Source organism: Psittacula echo (genome assembly GCF_963264785.1).
Source record: "Psittacula echo genome assembly, chromosome: 22".
Lineage (NCBI taxonomy): Eukaryota > Metazoa > Chordata > Aves > Psittaciformes > Psittacidae > Psittacula > Psittacula echo.
In genome coordinates, this window is record NC_137758.1 from 181,201 (window position 1) to 203,936 (window position 22,736).

Sequence of the window (22,736 nt, forward strand, 5' to 3'; positions counted from 1 at the left end):
TGAGCTGCTGCTCATGCTCTGGGGGTGCAGCCCAGCACACAGGGGGTTCTGGGCTCAAGGACTTTGTGTGTTTTACTGGGGTTGGTTTAAGATGGATCTGACTAGCCCTTGTCCCTTCTGTCTGTATATATGTCTGAATACAACATAGTCTTATTCATTGTCTTTTATCAACCTGCAGACATTCTAAAACCCTTCTTGTTCATGTCTGCTTCAGTTAAAATGATGTTGTTTTTCTGAAGAAAAGCAGCATAGGCAAGAATAAAATTCCTGGGAGTTTATTCCATGGAACCAGTTGGGTTCCTGGCTTATGGCATTAGACCTCAGAAAATCCTCTTTGCCTTGCAGCCGCTGCGAGCTGAGCTCAGCCTGAGATGCCAGACAGTAGCAACAGCAGACAGAGCCTCAATGGACACTATTCTTGTGGCGAGTTTGTTGCCTTTATACTTGTGAAATTCTGACTGTTGATTTTGTTTGAATCTCTTAGAACACCGTGGTCCTCCCTCGGGAACAAACTCCGCCAGACAGAGTCCAGCTCCACAGCACCGACCACTGGGATCAGCCCAGATCAACGCTTCCAGCACAGACAGGTACAGAGCTTTTGGGGTTGGCAAAAGGAACTGAGAACAGCTGGAAAAGCTTAACCAGAGGGGTTGTTAATGCAAAGGTAACATCCACATCCTTTTCCCTCTGTGTAGGGGAGCTACGGAAAGTGAAACTGGAAAAGAAGTCTCAAGTAGTTACAGGCTTTCCTGGCCTGAGCATAAGCACTTGACGCAGCCTGATGCTGGTGTGGCTTCAGTTGTTGATAGCCGTCATTCCCAGGTACAGGTAACCTTCCGGAGGGTGCAGATACGTGCAAACTGTTTGTCCATTAAGATGCTACGGTGGCATTGCCATGGGGTATTCAAATCAGAACAATAAAGCATTCCCCTGTCAACCCTTGGGTGGAGAAGTTGCCTATAAAAATGCAGTGAAGTGTTGCACAGAATGTTTTTGCAAACACCTTAAATGCTAACACCTTAAAACCTTATTATCTCCTTAGTATAGTTGAGTATGTGTTATAATGAAGCAGCAAATGCTTGCAGTAGGGCCACTACAGACCCTTTGGCAGTTTCTTAAAGAAATTTCATGCATATCTAAAACTTAGAAAGAAAAATGTTGTGTATGCTTAGAGTTGGGATGAAACCATTACACCCAGTCATACATGAGTGGTGATGAAGTCGATGTAAACCGTGGATTTCTCAAACTGTGTGAAGCATTTTTCCAGGAAAACAAATGTTTAAATGTGCCTATAGGTTCTCATCTGTTTTTTCTCTCTGACTTCCTGCACAGAATCCTGGCTGTTTCCCAGTGGAGTTGGAAAGGGGCCCTCGAGGGTTTGGATTCAGCCTTCGAGGAGGAAAAGAATACAACATGGGCTTATTCATCCTTCGACTCGCTGAAGATGGGCCAGCTGTCAAGGATGGGAGAGTACACGTGAGTTTGTCTTCTCTCATCAGTTTGTTGATCAAGTCGGCTTTTTGGCACATTGATTTACCCACAGTGGCAAAATTCTTATCTTTGTGCAAGGCATTCACTTTCAGATGTTGTAATAAAAGCAAAGCATATGGATACAATGCCAAAGAACAATGGTAGGAGACAATCTGTGACTACTGCCCAGAGCTGAATTTTCAGAGACTGGAGCACGAAGCTGAATCCAGGTGCCCACAAGATGCTGTTCCACGTGCAGTCCTGGTGCTTTACTGCATGTGCAATCACTGGCACAAGGCTCTGCCTCCATTTGTACTGTAGTTTGTAGTGCAAGGTGGGCACAGATACTTGCTGGAGCTACTGTGAGGCTTAATTGGATGTGGAATTCTAAGTATTGTTATCTCCTATTGTCCTGTTCTTTACAGTAATTTGCTTCTTCCCCCGTGCTTGAGGGACTACATGAGTGTAGTGTTCAGCAGTAATATTTTCTCTCGCATTCCTCCTCCAAGTGCTGTTACAGTGAGCTTCAGGGCTTTGCTTTCCCAGCAGGAACAATCAAAAGGTTCCCAGCTGACTGATGCTGACTTCATGTAGACAGCCTATGCCAAGGCATCGATTAGCAGGGACCATGATAGCAAGATATTCCTGAACATTCCAGTGTGAAGCCTCTTTCCACCGCTTGGCACCATACTGGGCAGGGGATGTGTGTATGTAGGGATGTGTTCACTGCACAGACAGGTGGCTGTGTCCCATGGGCGCGATTCCTATGGAGGAGCAATGCCATAAGCACTGTGCTGCATGACCCCAGCAGCTCAAAGCACAGAGGGGCTGCACTCACCCAGCGTGAGGTTATTCAGACATTTGACATCATTCAGATTCTCCCTTCTCAGCAGGAAAATGGTGTCATTTTCTGGCTGTACTTTAAAACTGTGAAGAGGAATTTCTCGCCCAGTTAATGGCAACTGAGCATGACAGGAGGCACATTGTCTGGAGCAGCATGTCCTGTCCTATCCGATGAGTAACCAGACTGTGACCTGCTTTGGCAAAGACAGTTTATTTAGCAAAGCCCAGTCAGTCCCTTTAAACTGCTAATTTTATACACTAGTGACATCCATTGGCCGATCCATGTATTGTAAAATAGATTTCATGACCCTTTGTGTAGGGGTACTGTTCCAGCCCCTTCCCAGCAGCCTGCGAAGTTAATGTGAACAGTCATTACCTGCCCAGTGCCTCTGTAAGTTGCTAATTCATAGAATCATGGAATGGTTCTGCCAGGGATGGGGCAGCCACAGCTTTTCTGGGCACCCTGTGCCAGCACCTCAGCACCCTCACAGGGAAGAACTTCCTTCAATGAAAATGCATTCAGGCATGTGGCTGTATTGATCTCATCATTTGTAAATAACTGGAAGATGTGCTTAAGTGACCTGAGATCTGCTGGACAGACCTGTGTGAAGAGCTCTGAACCACCAGAGTGTTGTGTCACATCATGTTGATCAGCAGCCCTGGAATGGTGTTGCTATTGCTGAGCGGATTTTAGCATGAGAAGAAAAATAAGAGCCTCTGCCTCTTATTTGTTAATCTCTACATTAAAAATCAGTTTGCAGTGACAGAGACACAAGGATTAACCTGGTTGCTCTTTTCTCCTCAGGTGGGTGACCAAATAGTTGAAATTAATGGAGAACCCACCCAAGGAATCACTCACACACGAGCCATTGAGCTGATTCAGGCTGGAGGGAATAAAGTTTTGCTGCTGCTGAGACCAGGGACTGGCTTGATCCCAGATCACGGTATGTCACCTCGGGAACTGCTGGGTTTTGAGAGGCCAAGGCCATGGAGTCCAATCTAAGAAGGAGACTTTGGTGCTTGCTCAAGGGAAGCAGTTCCCTTTTTGACAGCTATGCAGCTCTTCAGATTGATTTTCAAATATAAGGGATATTTTTGTCAAATTAACACAAGTACCTGGGAATATCACACAGTGTGAAATGACTGCATATTTGTGACTGAACTAAGTTCTCAGCCCTGTCTAAGCTAATCAAGTTTTCCTATACAAATGTGATAATTAGCACTGATTGACTCTTCAATTGAAATCTGCTATGCTACAGTACTCAGTTCAAAATGCCTCTATTGTTAAGAATATTACTTCTGTACAGGTTTAGTTCCCTGCCTTTAGTCTTCTAAATTATGGACTGCTTTGTTTTTCAAAGCCAAAACTTTAGACAGCAGTGATAGAGGCAGCTTTGCTCTCAGAGTGGCTTCTGTTTGTTTAAAACGGTCACTTCTGCACCCACAGCAGGAAAGCACAACTTTGTAGGCAAAGAAAAGGGAAGGGCAGAAAATCAAACGCTCGTAAGAGATCTCAGTTCAGAGAACAGAACTGAGGGGTTTGAATCTGATTTAGGAAATGCTCCAAAGCCCCAAATCAGAAAGCCTTGTGGCAGCATTACAAAGGAGAGAGTGCTTTCTCTGTTGGTCCACCTTTTAGTCTTTTCACCTTGTTGCTGACACCAAGATTCTGATGGTAAACTCAGCATTGCAAGGTCAATTCTTCTGAAGAGCTTTTCAATAATGGTGCCCGAGTGTGAGTTTATATAAAACACTCAGATTGAACTACCAAATTGTCGTGTTCAGTCATTTACAGGCTGCAGCTGGCACCTACACAAGGGGTAAAATCTGCTTGGAACTTCCTCGATTTCTTTCCTCCAGGGAGTTGGAAGGTGGCCCCTTCACATCTTATTGTTCCAACCCACGCTGCACAGTCAAGTCAGTGGATTAGCTCATGGCATGGAAACAGCCCATCTGTAAACCATGAGGGCTGTTCTGTGCCGTCCTGCTCAACTCCTGGCTGGGTTTGACTCTCACTGAATTACCTTGTCTTAAGGGGGAAAGTTAAATACAGCCTTCCTTGTGCTCTGATTAGCTTCTGCTGAGGTCCTCTTGAAAAGCAGCATTTACAAGCTAGAAGAGAAAGAGACAGCATGTGTGGGCACCTCCAGTGCTCTGCTTACAGCTGTGCAAGCATAGGATAATTTCAGCATTGACAAATGGTGTTTATCCTGCAGCATGAGGGATGTACAGCAGTGATCAGGAATCACCCCTGTCCCGCTTGCTCACAGATATCTCCTGAGTCAGAGGTAGAAACACAGAATGATAGAAGAGCTTTCATTCCTTCTTCAGCCTGGAGAAGAGAAGGCTTCAGGGGGACCTTAGGAGCAGGCTCCCAGAGCCTAAAGGGGCTACAAGATACCTGGAGAGGGGGTTTGGACAAGGACAAAGGGAATAGCTTTAACCTCCCAGGGGGGAGATAGAGATGAGTCCATCTGGTCTAGCCCTCTGTCCAAAGTGGGGCCTTAGATTAGGTTAACCAGCTTAGATCAGCAGAGGTGGAGAAGGGAAGGGTTTTGTTGCCTCCTGTCTCGCTGTTAATCATACATTTCTGATTGAAATCTTGCTTGCTGTACTCTGTGATTTTGGTATATAGCTCTGGGCTTTTTCTCTTCCTCCTTCAGGTTTGGCTCCTTCCAGTCTGTGTCCGTACGTGAAACCTGAGCAACATTAAGGGCTTTCAGTGCTTTTCTTGGTTTTTCCTTAAAGACTTGGTAAATCTGCATGTCTTGTGTTTCATCTCTTCCTATTATTAAAATGCAAAGCTATGAATAACCTCAACTTTTCACTGTTTCAGTTTTCCTTTAGCATAACAATTTCAGTTCATTTGGTTTCCTTGCATTAAATAATGTAGGTCAGGGACTTGTTTTGCAGTTTTGCTGTGTAGGCTCTAAAGCTGTGCTGATCCAAGACTTGTCAGTCCTGCAGAGATCACACCAGCATTCTAAGGGTTTCCTTCCAAAATCACATCCTTACGGTTGTTGTAGGTTGTGGAACAGTGTAATATAGAAAACTGACTAAATAAGACCTTAAGAGATACCAGTACATAGTCCTTTTTAATGGTTGCATACAACCTCCTGAAACCTCAGTAGTGTCCACGTTTCTAAAGTACTTAGAATATTTTACTTTGTTTTTTCCAGTCATTTAATTGGATCTCTCCCTGTTCACTTCCAGGTGATTGGGATAGTTCTAATCCATCTTCGTCAAATGTAATATATGAAGAACAGTCACCATTATCTTCATCTTCACATTCTGCTTCCCCATCAGAAGTGTGTTATTTACCAGTACCAGGAGAACCTTTAACAAGAGTTCAGCTGTCTGAGAAACTGGAACAAGCAAAGAACACTGTGCCTGAAAAGATAAGCACTTTACCTGAAAACCAGTTTGAGATGAAGCCTCAGTCTTCTCCCCTGAGAACTAAGAACAGATGGGAATGTCCCTCCAGTCCTGGGTTTGAAATCACAAAAGGTACTTCGGAAGTGAGGATGAGAAGAGACAGATCGGCAAGTCCAGAAAAGTTTGGGCCTGCTGAGAGCCACCCTCAGGCAGGATTCCACAGAAAAGGGGATCCTGAAAAATCCTATGGCAATCTCTCCTATAAACCTGAGGGGTCCAGAAAGAGTGAGAGTAAAGCCACAGAAATAGGGATGAACAGAAAAGAGTATTCCAGTGGAAATCCAGGGAGAGCTGCCAGTCCCCACAAGCATCTCAGTAAGCAAGGGAGTGTGGAAATGCTCAGCAGGTTACAGAAATATCAAGATAGAACAGCTGGTGGTGATAAAACAGCTGCTGAGCAATTGAAAGGTGGAAGTGGTAAAACTGGAGTCACCTGGAAAGACACAAAGCAGAAAACTTGTGGAAGGAGGGAAGGGTGGTCTCCAGAGAGACAATACGCAGCATTTGACAAATACCATCTTCCATTCAGTGACTCCAAGAGAAACACACCTGAGGATGAAAAAGTGAAGAAGTCAAACTCCGGAGAGCCAAGTTCCAGCAGATTCAAGGCTTCCAGCCTTTCCAATATTCCACTGCTTTCCATGGAGAAACACAGAAGGCTGGAAACAGAGGAGCCTATTACACATGGAGAGAGACACATGGAGCTGCCCGATGAAACCAAAGATGATGGAATTTCCAAATCTGAGAGTAGTTCTCCAGTCAAGAAAACACCGATCACTCCTGGACCTTGGAGGGTACCGAGCGCCTGTAAAGTCACCCCAGCAGCAGCTGTGGCTGAAAAATGGGCCTGACTGACGCTTTTCTAGAACCTGTTTTAATCACATTTCTCATAGCGGTCATTTAAAAGCATCGTTTCTTTGCCCAAAATTGTCGTTTTTCTCCCAGAAACTGGTTAGAGGGTGGCAAGTATTTGATTTGTTCTTAAATTATCTAAGCTGCATGAAGGACCTTTTGGATTGCTTAACTGAAACTTCCTAAGCTGCTGTCCCCTTGCCCTTTTGAAGGCGGTGTTCTGCTGCTCATCGTTGCACTGCTACGGCTTTCCCTGATAGTATTGTGAGTTTCTGAACAAATTATTTAATGCCTATATCGCAGATGTGATCATGCCTCACTCCTTGTTCTTGTGCCAAGTTACCCCTTGTATCCAGTCCATCTAATCCATCTCCTATGTACTCCAGTCATGGAGAAGGCAAGTGTCTGAAGTGGGTGTTTGCTCCAGAGCATGCTGCATGTTTACACAAGGAAGCACCCATGTTCTTACTGGGTCAGTAAGATGATGGGTGAGTTAGTTCTGTTGATTCCAGGGCAGCAACAAGCCACTGATGCTGTTCAATTAAGAGGTTTTCTTACATTTTTATACCTACCACAAAATCCTGTAAGTAAAAACTATATTTGACATAATCCCTGCTTTGTAAGTTTGCTTGTTATGACCATGGCAAAATGGCTTTGTTTTCTTGACTTGTCAGGATGCTTAGAATATCTGTGTGCACACATCTGAAAATCCTGCTTTCTGTTAAGTAACAGCATCCCTTCAGGTTCACTTGTGAACAGCGTGAGCAGCGAGTGTGCATCTTCAGCCTCGTTGTGCTGCTGTCCCCTGAATCCCAGAATTACTTCATGTAATGCCAGCTGGGAATGAGATTTTTTCCCTTCTGTATGAAACTGGGTGACCTTTAGGACAGAACCAGCTTCTCACTCCTGCCTGCCTGGATTGGACATCTCCCATATTTTACTTTGAACATGTGGTCTGTTCTAAGAGCACTAAATAGGCGATATACAGGGTACGTGAGGCTTAATATCTATTGTTTGGGCTAGAATACCTGTTTTAAAGAGAGGAGTGATGCCACCGGCTGCATTGGTCCAACAGCTGGAAGAACAGCAGGCTGCATAAATGGAAGAGGTTTGTTTTATTCATCCTTTTAGTGATGATTTCCTGACAGGCTTTTAGGGGCTGTAAAAAGCAGTAAGAGGAGCCCATTGGTGCAGTTTGGAGAAGGAAGTGTCAGAGGCCAAGCTTTATGTACTCACATCAGAATTCAAACTAATAGGACTTGCTGTTTGAATGAGTGAAAATCTCATTTGGGCTTTGAAACATGAAATGTTTCCTAAAGCATAACGAAGCACAGGGAATCAGTTCCAAGTGGAATTCTGCAGCAGTACAGATGCTGCTCAAACAAAGACTTTGGAAATGAAGCCGGCTTTAAAGCCAAGCCGAACTGTGCTCTGCTGCTGGACCTCGGGTGATCCATTGAGAGTTGCTGTGTAGCATAATACATACAAATACCCCCCTTTGGGGAGTATGACTGTGAAGATATTTAATACTTTGAAGTAGCCTGTGTAGATATTAACCATGTATTCTTATCCAGAGATTCTGTTCTACGTGGAGTTGTATGCACTTGCCCTGACCACCGAGCACAGTCACGAATTCAGACACTGAATACCAAGGTGACTTAACACCACCGAAACCCTCTCCCTGTCATAACCACCTCTTTTTTCTGTTACTGTGACCTGATTTAGTGTCCTCCTTGTGTGTGATTTCTCCTTCCGTAGATCTTGTATCCGTTCTGACTGTATCAGATGACTTAGCGACGTGGCCTTGGAATGCTAAGCAATGTATGGATGTACTGGGTGTAAATGTTTATATACTGTACAGCACCTTTATACATACTTCTGAGGTTCTGCCTAGAGAGAGACCTGTAAATCGCTCATTATTTTTTATATAGATATTAAAAAGAAACTCCAGTTCATGGCCTGTTGGATCTGCACTGTATAAAATAGATTCCTGGTTGACTTTCAGTGGTGTGATACCTTAAACCAGCTGCATCCCTGACCCAGGTCTTACCTACAGCCACAGTGCTCTCCCAGAAAACAAATGCAGTTTATTCCTGGATGTTTCCCTGACTCCCTGTTCAAACAGAGGTATTACAAAAACACTGAAGTCGTAGAGAAACGGTTGTTACTGCTGAAATCCTTGTACTGTAGGTTTATTTGTACATTTTGAGACACAAAATTGTCATCTCCTTTTACATCTTAACAACTTCTCCTTGCACAGAAAATAGCTGTAAACAACTTAACGTACCACCAGAAGTTCTTCTGCCATTTCCCCCGTCTGTGAAAGAATGAAGCTATGAAAAGTGCCTCCGTTTTTTGCTTGGTTTATTAATAATAAATAGAAGGGATTAGAGCCAGTTAAGGGAAATGTGGCTTTAACAGATGCCTTGAAAACACTGTTTTCCCCCCGTGCCCTTCCCAAGCATTAACCTGCTCGTGAGGAGGAAGCCTGTGCCGTGTCTCCCCCACTGAACTGATCCTCCCTGCAGCTTTCTCCCCTTGTGTGCACCATTGCAGCACAGACCTGCAGCAGCTTCTCCCAGCACCACCAGAACAAGACATGACAGGGAATGAAACAGCAGAATACTCTACACTGATAAAGGCTTTACCTGTCGTTCGTGCTGGAGCCTTGTTCTCATGTAACTAAGGTTGGCAAAAAGTGAGCATTCTTCAGTTGCAGAAGACCCAGCATCAGCCAAGGGGCACGAATCTGTTACTGTGTGGTTGTCAGCACGGAAGCAGAATTCATCTTGTGCAGACCACATTCCACTGCCTGCTGCAGAAGTTCAGGAGACAGGCAGTGCCTCAAGCACACTGAGCTTAAAAGGAATGAAATGCTCTTCAGCACAGTCAGGTAAATGCATCTGGGCATAATCAGGCTGAGAGAGCACTGGAGGATGCTCAAACAGATGAATCTCAGTGTAGCTCCAGACCTCTCAAACAGGACGGTGCTCACCAAGAGGAGGGCTGGCTCTTCATGTCACATGCAGAGGACAAGGCGCCTGTGGCCCCATCACTGTCCCTCCAGCCAGAGCTCGAGGCACTCACATTGCTGTTGGCCTATGCCCCAAGCAGGCTGCACCCAGTTCTGCTCTTTGCAGCACAGCTCCTCCTGTGTGACCCTATTAACTCTGTTCTGCTGTGTGCACATGCCCCAGCGTGACCAGTTCATTCTGTCTGTTGCAGAACACGAAAGCAGAGGGAGAACCTTTGATACACATGCTGAGAACCTGTTCAAAACCTGGTAATTGCAGCTTTCTGCAACTGGAGAACACCTCTGCTTTCAACCAGGCTCTTGGCTCTCTTCTCTGGTCGGGCTGTCAGGTGGAGACGGCCGAGTGCTGATGTCCAGTCAGTTCATGGTTTAATTTTCCATAACTGGAAAGAGATTGCGAGTGTGAGTCTGGGGCTGAAAGCTGATGGCCTGAGGGGGTTTCAGCTGCAGGTAGGAGTCAGTCTCCTTGCCCAGCCTGTGCTGAATGCTCCAATTTTAAGTGTGAGCCACAGGAGGACTGTGTCTTCATTCCAAAGGGAATGACACAGGAGTCCAACTAATGGCATTAAGGGGCACCACAGACCTGAACAGGGCTGAAATTTAGGTCATCCTTGTCCTTCCCCCCCCAGATCTGGCTCAGGGAGCTAGAGGTACATGGTCCGTTCTCTGAACGACTCCATAGCAGGAGCCTAATTCAAACCCCAACCTTCCTGCTGGGGCAGGAGGAACGTGTCTGCGGCACAAGTGACGCATTCATTCGGGTCAGAGTTATACTTACTCTGATATTGAATCCTAGAAGATCACTTATAACACCTGAGACAGCAGAGAGTATTACAACACGTGTTATGTTGTAAATTAGTGGGTTCATGGTCAGCCCATACAGCCTGAATGGAGTATCCAGCTCCTGTAGGGACCAGGAAAAAGTCCATTAGCATTTATCCGCATCAGAAGCAATTAATCCTCTGACTTTTAGCATAATACCAGCTCCCTGGCAGCCTTGCCAACCATGCACTGCCTCCATACCCTTCCTTAAATGTAAGTACAGAAACTGCCCCTCTATTTCAGGCCTCCCAGCTCAAAGGCATTTTCTAACTGCTGAATCTGTGGAGGCTCCTTTGCCACTCAAGTTGTGTAATAAGAGCTTGACCCAACAGGCTCTAGAATCTGCCTGGGCTAATTTATGTGACTCAGACTGTGCTCTTTTCCAAATATCTACTCTGCTACTCTCAACAAGCTTCAATACTGAAGTTGCTGAAGGAAGATGACTTCAAGCAATAAGGAGAGATGCTGTGTTCATACGAGCCCCTCCTCTCACTGATCTAAGATGCAGCAAGCCACCACTAATCAAATGTTTGCAGAACTAATTAACCACACTGGTTCTGTATTGCCTGAACGTCTGTTGTAGAAGACAAGTTGAGAGAGCTGGGCTTGAGAAGAGAAGGCTCCTTAAGGGGAGACCTTAGCGCAGCTCCAGTGCATAAAGGGGCTCCAGGAAACCTGGAGAGGGGCTTGGGACAAGGGCCTGTAGGGACAGGCCAAGGGGAATGGCTTTAACCTGCCAAAGGGGAGACAGATGAGCTCTTAGGCAGAAGCTCTTCGCTGTGAGGGTGCTGAGGCGCTGGCCCAGGGTGCCCAGAGAAGCTGTGGCTGCCCCATCCCTGGCAGTGTTCAAGGCCAGGTTGGACACAGGGGCTTGGAGCAAGCTGCTCTAGTGGAAGGTGTCCCTGCCCATGGCAGGAGTTGGAGCTGGATGAGCTTTGAGGTCCCTTCCAACCCAAACCAGGCTGGGATTCTAGGAACTTGCCTTAGCAAGGACAAGAGAAATGGGAAGAGGAAAACCAGGCAGTGTCTTTAGTCATTGCTTCTGTAAAACCACGGATTTCGGGAGAGCAGCAGCTCACCTTCAGTAGCTTTGTGGATAGCTTCAAAACGTTGTTTACCAGAGACAGCTGCTCTTTCTTGTTTGGCTTCTTCTCCATCTTTAGGTATAAGTTTATCTGTGACAGAGATGTTACAGATCAGATGCTAATACACCAGCAATAGCCCCCAAGTGATACCTAATAGTGGGAATTGCAGCCATTTTTGCAGTCTGTTGCCACTGCTGAAGAAGTGATGCATCCACAGACAGGAGTTCAGCAGTGATCATATTCTCTTTGTGACTGATAGGACACATGTTAACACAGAGCCAAAACTCAGCCAGAGTCTTAGATGCTGGGTCTGTCCAAAGCTTTGCCAGCTCGTCCCTCCCCAGCTGCACAGCTTTAGTCCAGCACAGGGGTTAAGTTCTAATTTAACTTAAATTTAATTTAAATTTAATTAATTTAAGGTTGGATTCCAGGATTCTTTTAAGCTGGTTTGAAATACAATTATTATAGCTAAACAAGCCACAAAGCCAAAGGGAAAACCACCTAAACGGAGATACCTGCTCTGTGAGCAAGATGGAAGTGTTACTGTATTTCTTATTGGTTTCAGAGCCCAAAGATGCCAGGCGCAGTAAAAAGAGAAGAAGTGCTGCCTCCCAGATGAGGAACTCCCAGTTGTAAGCTGCATTCAGAAATGTTTTGTGACCCTTAAGAACCTGCAATGGGAAAAGTAACAAGGAACATGCCTGTTCTGAGGAAAAGCGCCAAAGCATTACCCCTGCTCCCCTTCTGAACAGAGATCCATGCTCTGGAGCTACCGAACCCTTTCCCCTTGGAGTGCAATTCACCCATGCAACCAGGTTACAGTAAAAGGTCTTGTTTCCAACCTGGCTTTAGCATGGAATTCTGATCTTTGTGCTTAGAACAGGACACTTGGTTCTTTCCTCCCTCTTGCCAGTTAATGGGCAATAAATGGTCTTTCACCTGTGCTTGTCCCAAGGGCAAGCCTGAGACCAGCCCAGCCAGGCTGCACTGATCCTGCCTTCCCCAGGAGGTGCTCCCTGGGTCAATCATTACTTTACTTCCCCCAGAAACCTGTGGCTTACAAAAAGCCATCACAGCAGAGGCAGTAGCTACTGACCGCCAACCTCACTGCTACCACCACTGTGGTGCCGTGGTAGCAAGAACTTGCCTGAACAATCTAATGAATCTCTTGCCAAAATCAAAGAAATCAAGAAACTACTCCAATAATAACACTGCTTACTCCAACAGGAGGCTTAGTGAAGTGTAAGTGACAGCTATGGCCCTGCTTCTCAGCATCTGGTTAAAGAAGGGGCTGCAGTCAGCCCTCTTCAGTAACATGCCCTATGAACATTTGAGATACCAGGACGGAGTCCTCTCCTTCATGCACAAAAGCCAATGATGTCCTTAATGATTATAAAACCCCACACTTTCCTCTGCAAACAGAGAATTCATATCTAAACATAGAGAAATAATACCTAAACATAGAGAATTACTGTCCACTACCAACTAAACAATACAAAGCTTTTCAAAACACAACCCACTGTATTATTTTGGTGACAAACAGCTACAGTTCAAGCACTCTGAAGGTGGGCAAAAGAAAAGCCTCCAGTAATTTAGGGTTTTTCCCCCTACTTCCTTTAAGGAAAAGGTTCAAATCTCACCTGGGCGCAGCATATAAAAGCAATTGAAAGAGCCAGTAAAAAGATTGAGGACACAACAACATCCACAGACCGCTGGGGGCCTCGCCTCTGCCAAAACAAAGACACTGAGTCAGAGCTGAGAGGGATGTGGAGCTGTGAAGTCAAAGCTCACCACAAAGAGCTCTACATCTTCAGTGACTCAAGCAGTGCTGCCAGGGACAGCAAAGAGCCTGTACTGAGAGCCTCACTTGTGCCCTCTGTGACAACCAAATCCTGGCTCAGAACTCACCTTTAGGTAGGACCGAAGGGATAACCAGATCTTAATGTTTTCTACCTTCTTGAGTCTGAAGTGAGGGATTTCGTATTTCCTGGCTTTCCGAGCAGATGTGATGTGACTAAAAAGCTTGGCAAACAAAAACCTCTGCAAATTCAAACCAAAAACATACACAACATAAATCAGTCTAAACCAAATGCGATTGCTTGGGATCGCTTAGTGGTAACTGGCAGGAAAGGTTGTGGCACCTTGGGAAAGCTTAACAGGGGCCCTTGGGGCCTCTCCAGTTACTGTGGACCAGGCTTCGAGCAAGCTGCTCTAGTGGAAGGTGTCACTGCCCGTGACAGGGGGTTGGAGCTGGATGAGCTTTAAGGTCCCTTCCAACCCTAAATCTCATGGACCTATTACCAGCTTTGACACCACAGCTTGCTTATACACACTCATCTTGCCAGCATCTTCTACAACAGCAGCATGGTTTTGGTAGAACACCCCCACCAGGGTTCATGAAAGGCAACAGGACATTTAAACCCACCTGTTTATATGTTCGCTCAGCAACACACATCATGAAGAAGAACATCCAAGTTAAGCAAAGCCTTTCAAGGAAGTTGATTGCAGACAAAACAATGACCGGAGTGCTCACAGGTGCTCCGCAGAAGATGTGCAGAAGCTCCTTTAGAGAAATGGAGCAGAGCTGCTCCAGGTTGTCTGTGCGGAAGAGTCTGTAGAGGAATGGTAGGAATGCTAGTCCAATGGTGAGGATGTTTCCCAGCATTTGATAGCCCACTCCTTGCTGGTAAGCATTAACCTGGCAAGCAGGAACAAACCCAGGATGATTACATGTGTTTTGCATCAAGGAGAAGGCATGCTGCTGTGGCAGAGTCGATTCAATCAAGGATTCGGTTCCCTTTCTCTTCAAAGGACATAGCCTAAAATAATTCCATCCATTTCATTCCAAAACCAGCAACAATCAGTCAATAAATCATAAAACCACCACCTTGAGCACACTGCAGAGACACAGCCAACAGCAATCAGCACTCATTGAAAAGAAAGAGGGGAGACTGAGATGAGCTCTTAGGCAGAAGCTCTTCCCTGTGAGGGTGCTGAGGCGCTGGCCCAGGGTGCCCAGAGAAGCTGTGGCTGCCCCATCCCTGGCAGTGTTCAAGGCCAGGTTGGACACAGGGGCTTGAAGCAAGCTGCTCTAGTGGAAGGTGTCCCTGCCCGTGGCAGGGGTTGGAGCTGGATGAGCTTTGAGGTCCCTCGCAACCCGAACCAGGCTGGGATTCATTAGCCTTCAACAGGACCTCCTCAGTTTTGGTCTGTGCATTTTTTAAGTTAAGAACACACAGAACTGCACTGGCCATTGAGGAAGGACCACTTTTATCCTGCACTTCATATTTGCACATAAAGATTGTCAGGTTTTCTGGTGGCTGTTTTTTAGTGTGAGAGAGAGGTTGCAATGCTCTGAAGCCCTCTTACCCTGCTCATGATAATCCCACTGATCTCCAGCACAGACATGTCCACCTTCTTGCAGTCATTCCCTTCCCAGATTAGCGCACTCACTTTTGCAGATGCTGGACTTGTATTCTGCAGCCAAAACAAATGGTTCTATAGAACAGAAAAGAATGCAAAAGGTGTATCATCATTTCTGTCCCATTGTTACATAACGCTTTTTCCCAGAAGGTGTTTAGATTGAGAGGGGAGATTCCCAATTTGTCTCTGGGTGAACTACTTTGCTTTAGGTTGAGCAGTAGTTAGGATAATAGCAGCAGGGAGGAGGGAGTTGATCACTGATGTTACTTAGATCATCACAGACATCCAGGTGATTAACACGGCTGACAGGGTGGGCTCATCCAGCATTAGGCTGCTCCCATTACACCAGCAGCACTCAGATGGGTCTTTCATATTCTTCGGGCATACAGGGGGAAAGGGGACGTGGAATCTTTCACAGCCTTCTCAGCTACTGGACACAAACCAACAAACCTGCTGGAAAACATCTTCCTTGGCATCCCGCCTGGAATCCCTCACAGTGATCTCCTCGCTGTCACTGGTGCAGGATGAGCGGCACTCGGGCCCATGGAGCAGATCATCCCAGAGCATGTCTTCTGTCTCCGAGTCATGGCGAGTACTTTCAGAGTCTCTGCGGGCCACGCTGCAGCTCCGGGATCCCACATTAAGGCAGGACCTCAAATCCTATGAGGAAAAGCAAACTTCACACAGTGCAGCCCCACACCCAACCTGCAGAACCAGCTTCCCAAACCAGCATCCAGGGCAGCTGAAAACTGCCCTGAAGTCACACAGGGAGCATTAGTTCCCCAACTTGACAAAACAAAAACTGACTCATAAAACTAATGCAAAAGTTTTCTGACTTTCACATAAGCTATTTTAAGATTTCAGTTCTATTTTAGATGTATAGATTTTTAGATTTATCATTTGATAGCCTATATATTTCTATTTCATCTTCAGGTGGGGCAAGATAAAGTAAGAAAGTGAATGAGTGTATGTGACAGAATAGACTGATTTCTACTGTTTAAAATCAAGATTTATTAAAGTTACAAGCCAGAGCTGCCTCCCAAACCACAAGAGCAACTGCAGGAATTCAAACCAAGCAATTAGAGGCAGCTTGGCCTAAACTGTGCTGCCAAGAGGGACTTTTTGGGTTGTTTGGCTGGTTTTGTTAAACAATTATACTCCCAATGGTGAACAAAGTTTATGAAGCTGCAAACAAGCAGGGAGGCCACAACTCACTTATACATGAAGATGCTGAAGTGCTGTTGTTTAACACTGTTCTATTCTGATGGGGAGGACAGCCCTGCACTGTCCATGCTCAGTAAAGCTCTGACTCTTGTATTTATGACCATACCTGACTATATAATGTGGATTCTAGTTCAGATTCCATGACACTATCAGAGTCTCTGGTATTTTTCAGGGCTTCTGTGACCTGCCAAAACGAAAGGAAAACTTATTATCCATAGCAAAAAGCCTGTGTGGAAAATGGCATAAATTCAATGTGGGTACCTGTGAGACAGCCTGGTTCAGAGACACAAGAGGCCTCTCTTTCTTCTCCTCACAGCTGTTGTCACTGGAAGCCCCTTCTAGATTCTGGCGTAACAAGATCCGTTGTGCCACTGCTTCAGCCTCCTCCTCACTCGAAAGCTCATCAGAAACACCACCTCTGTTGGTGCAGTCATCCTAGAAATACAGCCGTCAAAATAAAACCGAGGCACTGCTAAAGAACCAGCCTGAACTGCATCACATCAAAGGTTCAAAGCCATTGCTGCTACTCCACTACTGTACCCAGTAATCTCTTGTTACCTGCAAAAGCCAGCAGATGATCTCCACAGAAGATGCAGAAACAGAATACAACTCAGCATCACAGGGACATCCCAAATTTTAACTCACTACCCCTGTCTTGCCACAGAGGTAATGAGGGAATCATGGTGGGGTGGAGCTGGATTTGGGACATGGGTGGGAAGTAGAAAGGGCAGCAGCAGCTCTTGGCAATGCCTTACCAGCAAATTTAAGCCCAGGAGAACAGATACATCTACAAGCTGCTGGCTAGCAGATCAGAAATCATGAGCTGTGTCCCTTCACACCCAGCTCTGCTCCTCTCCAAATGCCTGGAAGCAGGAGTGTGGATGGCACAGCACTGTGGTGCTCTGCAGAGGTTCTAATCTAAGTTCTTCCTGTGGGAGCTGATACCTTACAACTCAAAGGAGCCCCAGAAGTAACTCCACAAAGCTTTATATTGTAGGGATTTAAAGAGAGGTCACCATGCTTTAACTCTCTCTCTTCACAAAGGATATTTCAGTCTTTACTTTCCTGCCTCCCGCTGAGAGGTTACTGCAGGGAACCGTTTGCAAGGCAAATTATTTTCCAGAAGTGCTTTTGAAAAAAGCTCTTTTATTTTTAATCATTATCTTAAAGAAGATCAGAATCTTCTTTAACTGAACATCTTGTGAGCAGAAGGCTCTGCAACCAAACAAGCACTTCAGCAATACAGGCACTTTCCAGGATACTTGACTATTGTAACAGACTGAACAATGCTGACTGACAGTAAAGTGTCAGCACTGCGGCAGCTGCTCAGTCAAGGACAAAGGGGGTTTAGGTTTCCTATAAGCAAGCAAAGATCAGTAGAAGAAGGTTGTATCAAACCACACAGTTAAATATCAACACGTTTTAGGGCACATACAGAATATACTGAAACCTGTGACTTTGAATGGCTCTTTCCTGCAGGTACCTGATGGCTCTTTTCCCCATCAGAAAGCTTCTTTTTCTCTTTGAAGTGCAGCAGCCTGTATTCAGATCTGGCAGGTCTGTGTTTAATGCCATTATTCACACCATTCACACTATTCTCTGTCTCAGTCCCTTTCTCAGCTATCAACTTCACTCTTCTAATCCTATGAGAGAAAATACAATTAAATGCTTTTATGTCAGAGAGAACCTCTTTGAGGAAAACACCGTGCTCTCTTTCACTTGCCACCCAAGTACAACATGAAACAATATAGCTAAGGGAATACGTAATTGTCTTCTGCTGACAGGCTCTTTGTGTCCTGATTCTGTTCAAGGGACTTGTATCTGCTTCACTCTCCCTGGATGCTGCTTTTCTAACTCTAATAGTACCTGGAAACTTCTAAACCCAGAGGGAAATCTTTTCTTATTATTATTTAGAAAGAAAGAAAGAAGTGCAATTCAGAAGACAAAAACTCCTTGTCAAAAGAAAGGACCTCTCTCATCAAGAAACTCAGCTGAGAAAACAGTAGAAGACAGTGAAATACTATCCCAAACAATCTATCCTCCTTGTCCTTGAGTTACTTTTACAGGAAGGAAGGTGGGGAAGCAGGATGACTATCCAAGCAACTTAAACTAGAAGGCACAACTGCTCCTGGAAATCAGGTGAAACAGTAATCTGAGCACATGCATTCAAGCCAGGTGACAAAAATAAGCTCTGTCACTTTCTCTGCTCATCAAACACTCAGTTTAGCTACACTGTGAGATAGGGTCTGATCTCCTAATAAGGACACAATAAAAATTCATGAGGATTCAGCCTCCTACAATACATGCTTTGAGTTCAGAACTAACTGGCAGCCTGTGGGGATGCCAGTGACAGCACACATTCTGTCTTCATTATCCAGATATCAAACTGTTTGCAGTGTCATACGTATAACAAACCCAGCAAAGATCACATACCTCCTTCGGAAAAGCACACTAACTAAATTGTTAAGAATGGACGCAGGCTCTGACTGCTCTTCTTTCCTGGTTTTGTCAGGAGAAGACCAACTGTTCCCATCGACACCCCCAGATTTGCGTAACTTCCTGATTTTTGAGAAAAGGAGAATTAAATTTGCATTGCAAGCTGCTCTGAGGTCATTCTTAAAAGATGTGAATCAGATTTGGACAGCTTTTTAGATGCTATTTTCCTTCAGTCATGCAGACAGAATGCTTAGTTCCAAATTAAGTAAAATGTTATTTGGATTAACTGAAGTTACGCACATACCCACAGAATATCAGTGTATCACTAGCAAAAGATGCAACAGCCAAAATCCGGACAAAATCTTTGCTGTAGAACTCTAATAGAGGCAAAACTCTATCCACATCCATCATCCTGTGTTCGACTACATGGTACCAGTGTTTAAATTGAGTCAGACACCTAACAGTTAAATATCTAGCAGGTGGACCATAACATCTCTTACACGAACAAACTGCCAGCAATGAATCCATCACAGTCATCGAAGGAGGTGATCCTGCTCCTCTACTCTGCTCTCGTGAGACCTCACTTGCAGTATTGTGCACAGTTCTGGTGTTCTCAACATAAAAAGGACATGGAACTGTTGGAACAAGTCCAGAGGAGGGCCACGAGGATGATCAGGGGACTGGAGCACCTCCCGTATGAAGATAGGCTGAGAACATTGGGGCTGTTCTGCCAGCTGCGTGGAGACCTCATAGCAGCCTTCCAGTATCTGAACGGGCCTATAGGGATGCTGGGGAGGGACTCTTCATTAGGGACTGTAGTGATAGGACAAGGGGTAACGGGTTCAAACTTAAACAGAGGAAATTTAGATTGGATATAAGGAAGAAGTTCTTTACTGTAAGGGTGGTGAGGCACTGGAGTGGGTTGCCCAAGGAAGCTGTGAATGCCTTGTGTTCAAGGCCAGGTTGGACAGAGCCATGGGTGACGGTTTAGTGTGAGGTGTCCCTGCCCATGGCAGGGGGGTTGGAACTGGATGAGCTCAAGGTCCTTTCCAACCCTAACTATTCTATGATTCTATCTCTGTCTTGTTTGTCTGTTCTCAATTCACATCAGCAATTCCCTGCAGTTCACACCAAAGCAGGGCACCAGACTGGTTTGCCTTTCTGCACAGAAAGCCCTCCTCTGGCCACAAAGAAAAGACATTTAAAAGGCTGTGTTAGAAAGAAAGTTCAGCTGACAACTGAAGAAGACCTGTCACAGCCTGGCAAACCTGTAATATTTGTCTTGGTTAGGAGAACATTACGACCAAGATAGAAAATACACATTAATGGTTAAATGACCCATTTACATAGAAATAGAAGGTATTTACCCATTAACTTCTACCCTGAGCAATCCACCGGATGACCCTGTCACCCCACTCACCTCCTCCGCCTGCTGAGCCCATTGCTTCCTGAAGGTCTGTTGATCTGGGTAGACACTATTTGACAGTGAACAGTTCCCATCAGCAACATAAGGCACATTGGTCCCATGACTTCACTTGCGTTCACCACAGGCATCATGAAATACAACACAACTGCTATGACTGAAAGGGAGAAAACGGTATCAAATGCAAAAGAGCGTGGCCAGTTCCTCTGTCTGCTTCCTTTAACGCAGTTTTTCTGTATGTTATTGGTACTTCTGCAAACACTAGTGCCACACATCCTGACATCTGCATTAAGCAGGTTGCAGATCCTGATGCTTTAGATGACAGGCTACAAACTGATATCACATTCCTTGCAGAGAAAGGATTGTGGCACAGGCTGCTACCAGCCCTTACCTTGCATAACATAGAGCACCAAAAGCCACATAAAAATACGCTGGGAAGTGACCTGTATCCACCACTGGCTGAATAATGGAAAAAACACAACTCTCACGATTCCCTTCCGAGTTAGTGACGTCCAGGGAATTTCAGGCTTGGCTTTAGCAAACGTAGAGCCTTGGGATTAAAGGAAAAACAAACAAGTGAATCACAGGAATTTCTGTACTTACGACTTCCTCCTTGGCCAAGGGCAAACCCTGCAGTTCAGAGAGGTGACAGCAGCCCCACTGCAGGCACTTGTCCAACCTACACGGCTCCAACACACAGGGCTAAAAGCAGCCCTGGCTGCTGCCCCTTCCCCTCCTTACCCCAGGCCGCTCTCACCAACTACTCCTTGAATCCCTTCCTGCCTCTGCTTTCAGGTTTTCACTGCTCCTTTTGCACGGGTGCTAGCGAGCACCGGGCACCCTCCCAGTGCTGAGATCTGGGGCTTCGGTGCTGCTGCTGCTGCCAGAAGGGGAATGACTCATGCCCTAGACAAGCACTTAATGGCTCTAGATGAGGTGCTGGCTGCCCTGCACCAGGCTGCGATGCGGTAACGGCTGTGGAGGGATGCCAGACACCTGCATCTCTCACCTCTGATTAAATCCACGTCGATCAGATCAGGCTGAATGTGACCCTTCTTCTTAGGCTTGCTTTTTAAGCCCTAAAAAGACGAAAACAAAGCCCTGTTACTGAATGCGAGGGGAGCCGAGCCCGGACTGGGGGAGCCGCCGTTACCTTCATCTCGGTGTGCTCGATGGACTTCTCCCATATCTGCTGGTCGTAGGCCCCGATCTGGAAGGAGAGGAGGCTGAGGGCACGGCCGGGCCCGCGCCAGCCCTCCCCGCTCCGCACTCACCTTCTTCTGGTACCAGGAAATGGCATCCCTGTCGGCAGCAGCCATGGGGCGCCGCGGGGCGCGGGCTAATTAGGGGCGACTGGGCCTAGCCCCGGTACCGGCGCCGGTGCCAGCCCCAGCCCCGGCCCGCTGTTACCCTGGAGACCGCCGCTCAACTGCTTCCGCCTGCCGTCGTCCCGCCCCGCGCAGGCAGCACAAGCAGAGCGCCGAGCTGCGGTCCCGCGGCGAACAGAGGAGGCAGGCGGGTAAAGGACAAAATCAGACTTTGTTTATTAAAAAAATACTTTACAGGAAAAAAATTCTATGCATTCCGTTGGACTATTTTACAAAGAAATGGCGGAACGGTTCGACACTCGGGTACAGTCAGCTGCTGACAGAAATGCACTGCGTTACTCACACAGAGGCCCGAGCGCCCGCGGCCGCCCGGCTGTGGTAAAAACCTCTTCGAAACACTCGCTAATGTCAATAAATACCCTAAGGCCGCACAAAGCAAACAGGCTGCCAGGCAATTGTACGCGTCCTCTGGAGGCAGAGAGCGTCGATAAATTAAAACCACAGAAACAAAACATAAAAATCGTAGCTGCCCATCAAAATCAAAAGAATCACAAAAAACAGCAACACAGAAGTCTCTCTACACGTTGTACAAAGAAAGCAAAGGGGTTTATGTGTTCCTCCGAGCCCCGCGGACACCTCCTCACCCCCTTGCCATGGCCGATGGGTGCTGTGCTATGGGGGGGTCACAGCCGGTGGGGTTTGGGGAGCAGAACCAAGCCATCCCCTCCTCTCGCACCCCTTGAGCAGGTCCCAAGCTGCCAACGCTTTGCACTCCATGGAAACCACAATTCCAGGGCTTATTACTGGGTTGGTTGAGACCTGTCAAGAGGAGGCAGGGCCAGATGAAGGGCTCATGCTCATGGGGAAGCTCCATCAATCTGCCTTGTCCAGGGGAACTAAACTGTAACAGCAGGGAAGGTGAAGAGCACAGCAGAGAGCCCTTTTCTGTATGGCAAAGATCTACACCTATGGAAAATGGTGATTATAAATCCCCTGAGAACACTGCACCGAGTGTCCCACCTTCCTGGAAGAGCACGTGTCAAGGATCTGCTCAAACTGACTTGTGGCGTGGCTAAAGGAGAGAGGAAAGGGAAGCTAACAGGTATCTCATCTCTGCATTTTGCTAGCCCCCTTCTAGCCCTGCTGAGCCACTCGCCCTTATCCCAAGTGAAGTTTTCCACCAACAGCACTTTATCTCACAGCCTAAGCCTGAGTTCACACATCAAAGCCAATGGATCTCTACACAGGGCACTTGGTCACTCAGCAGTTGTCTCCAGCATAAAGCAGGAGGGTTTCCCACTCCTCAAACTCACACACACATCCCAGGGCAAAGAGTCGTAACTGAAGAAGTGAGGATTTAC

The 22,736-nt window shown here is 46.3% G+C and overlaps 2 protein-coding genes across 3 annotated transcripts in view; one reads left to right on the top strand and one right to left on the bottom strand.

Annotated features, from left to right (window-relative positions):
- Window positions 1–6,792, top strand: part of MAGI3 (membrane associated guanylate kinase, WW and PDZ domain containing 3) — a gene marked incomplete at its 5' end in the record, with an annotated part of 74,124 nt that extends 67,332 nt beyond the window's left edge. The window contains 5 exons of the mRNA XM_080632941.1: window positions 485–587; window positions 696–828; window positions 1,333–1,476; window positions 3,119–3,257; window positions 5,527–6,792. Of these exons, the coding sequence (XP_080489067.1) occupies window positions 485–587; window positions 696–828; window positions 1,333–1,476; window positions 3,119–3,257; window positions 5,527–6,599 (1,592 nt within the window). The 3' untranslated portion in view covers window positions 6,600–6,792. The remainder of the gene's footprint in view (window positions 1–484; window positions 588–695; window positions 829–1,332; window positions 1,477–3,118; window positions 3,258–5,526) is intronic.
- A 2,155-nt stretch (window positions 6,793–8,947) lies between these two features.
- PHTF1 (putative homeodomain transcription factor 1) lies at window positions 8,948–21,512 on the bottom strand. 2 transcript variants are annotated; one of them, XM_080632989.1, is made up of 18 exons: window positions 21,322–21,512; window positions 21,201–21,257; window positions 21,057–21,126; window positions 20,439–20,597; window positions 20,045–20,204; window positions 18,622–18,747; window positions 17,672–17,831; window positions 16,450–16,623; window positions 16,295–16,372; window positions 15,415–15,624; window positions 14,911–15,039; window positions 13,967–14,239; window positions 13,450–13,581; window positions 13,182–13,268; window positions 12,057–12,212; window positions 11,536–11,631; window positions 10,413–10,538; window positions 8,948–10,017 (listed from the first exon to the last, which is right to left on the bottom strand). In XM_080632989.1, exons 1-18 carry the CDS (start codon window positions 21,364–21,366, stop codon window positions 9,997–9,999), a joined length of 2,259 nt encoding a protein of 752 aa, XP_080489115.1. In that variant the 5' UTR covers window positions 21,367–21,512; the 3' UTR covers window positions 8,948–9,996. The 2 variants fall into 2 exon arrangements, with proteins under 2 accessions (XP_080489115.1, XP_080489114.1); XM_080632988.1 differs by having other exon boundaries at window positions 17,624–17,831.
- Between the last annotated feature and the right edge of the window lie 1,224 nt (window positions 21,513–22,736).

Bases quoted from the DNA above. Each gene is read 5' to 3' on its own strand.
- PHTF1 (XM_080632988.1), bottom strand. From the start codon at position 21,366: ATGGCTGCTGCCGACAGGGATGCCATTTCCTGGTACCAGAAGAAG. The intron at 20,598-21,056 runs GTGAGAGATGCA...TTTAATCCCAAG, and splicing joins CGACGTGGATTTAATCAGAG to GCTCTACGTTTGCTAAAGCC. The intron at 14,240-14,910 runs GTAAGAGGGCTT...CCTGCTTGCCAG, and splicing joins GTGGGATTATCATGAGCAGG to GTTAATGCTTACCAGCAAGG.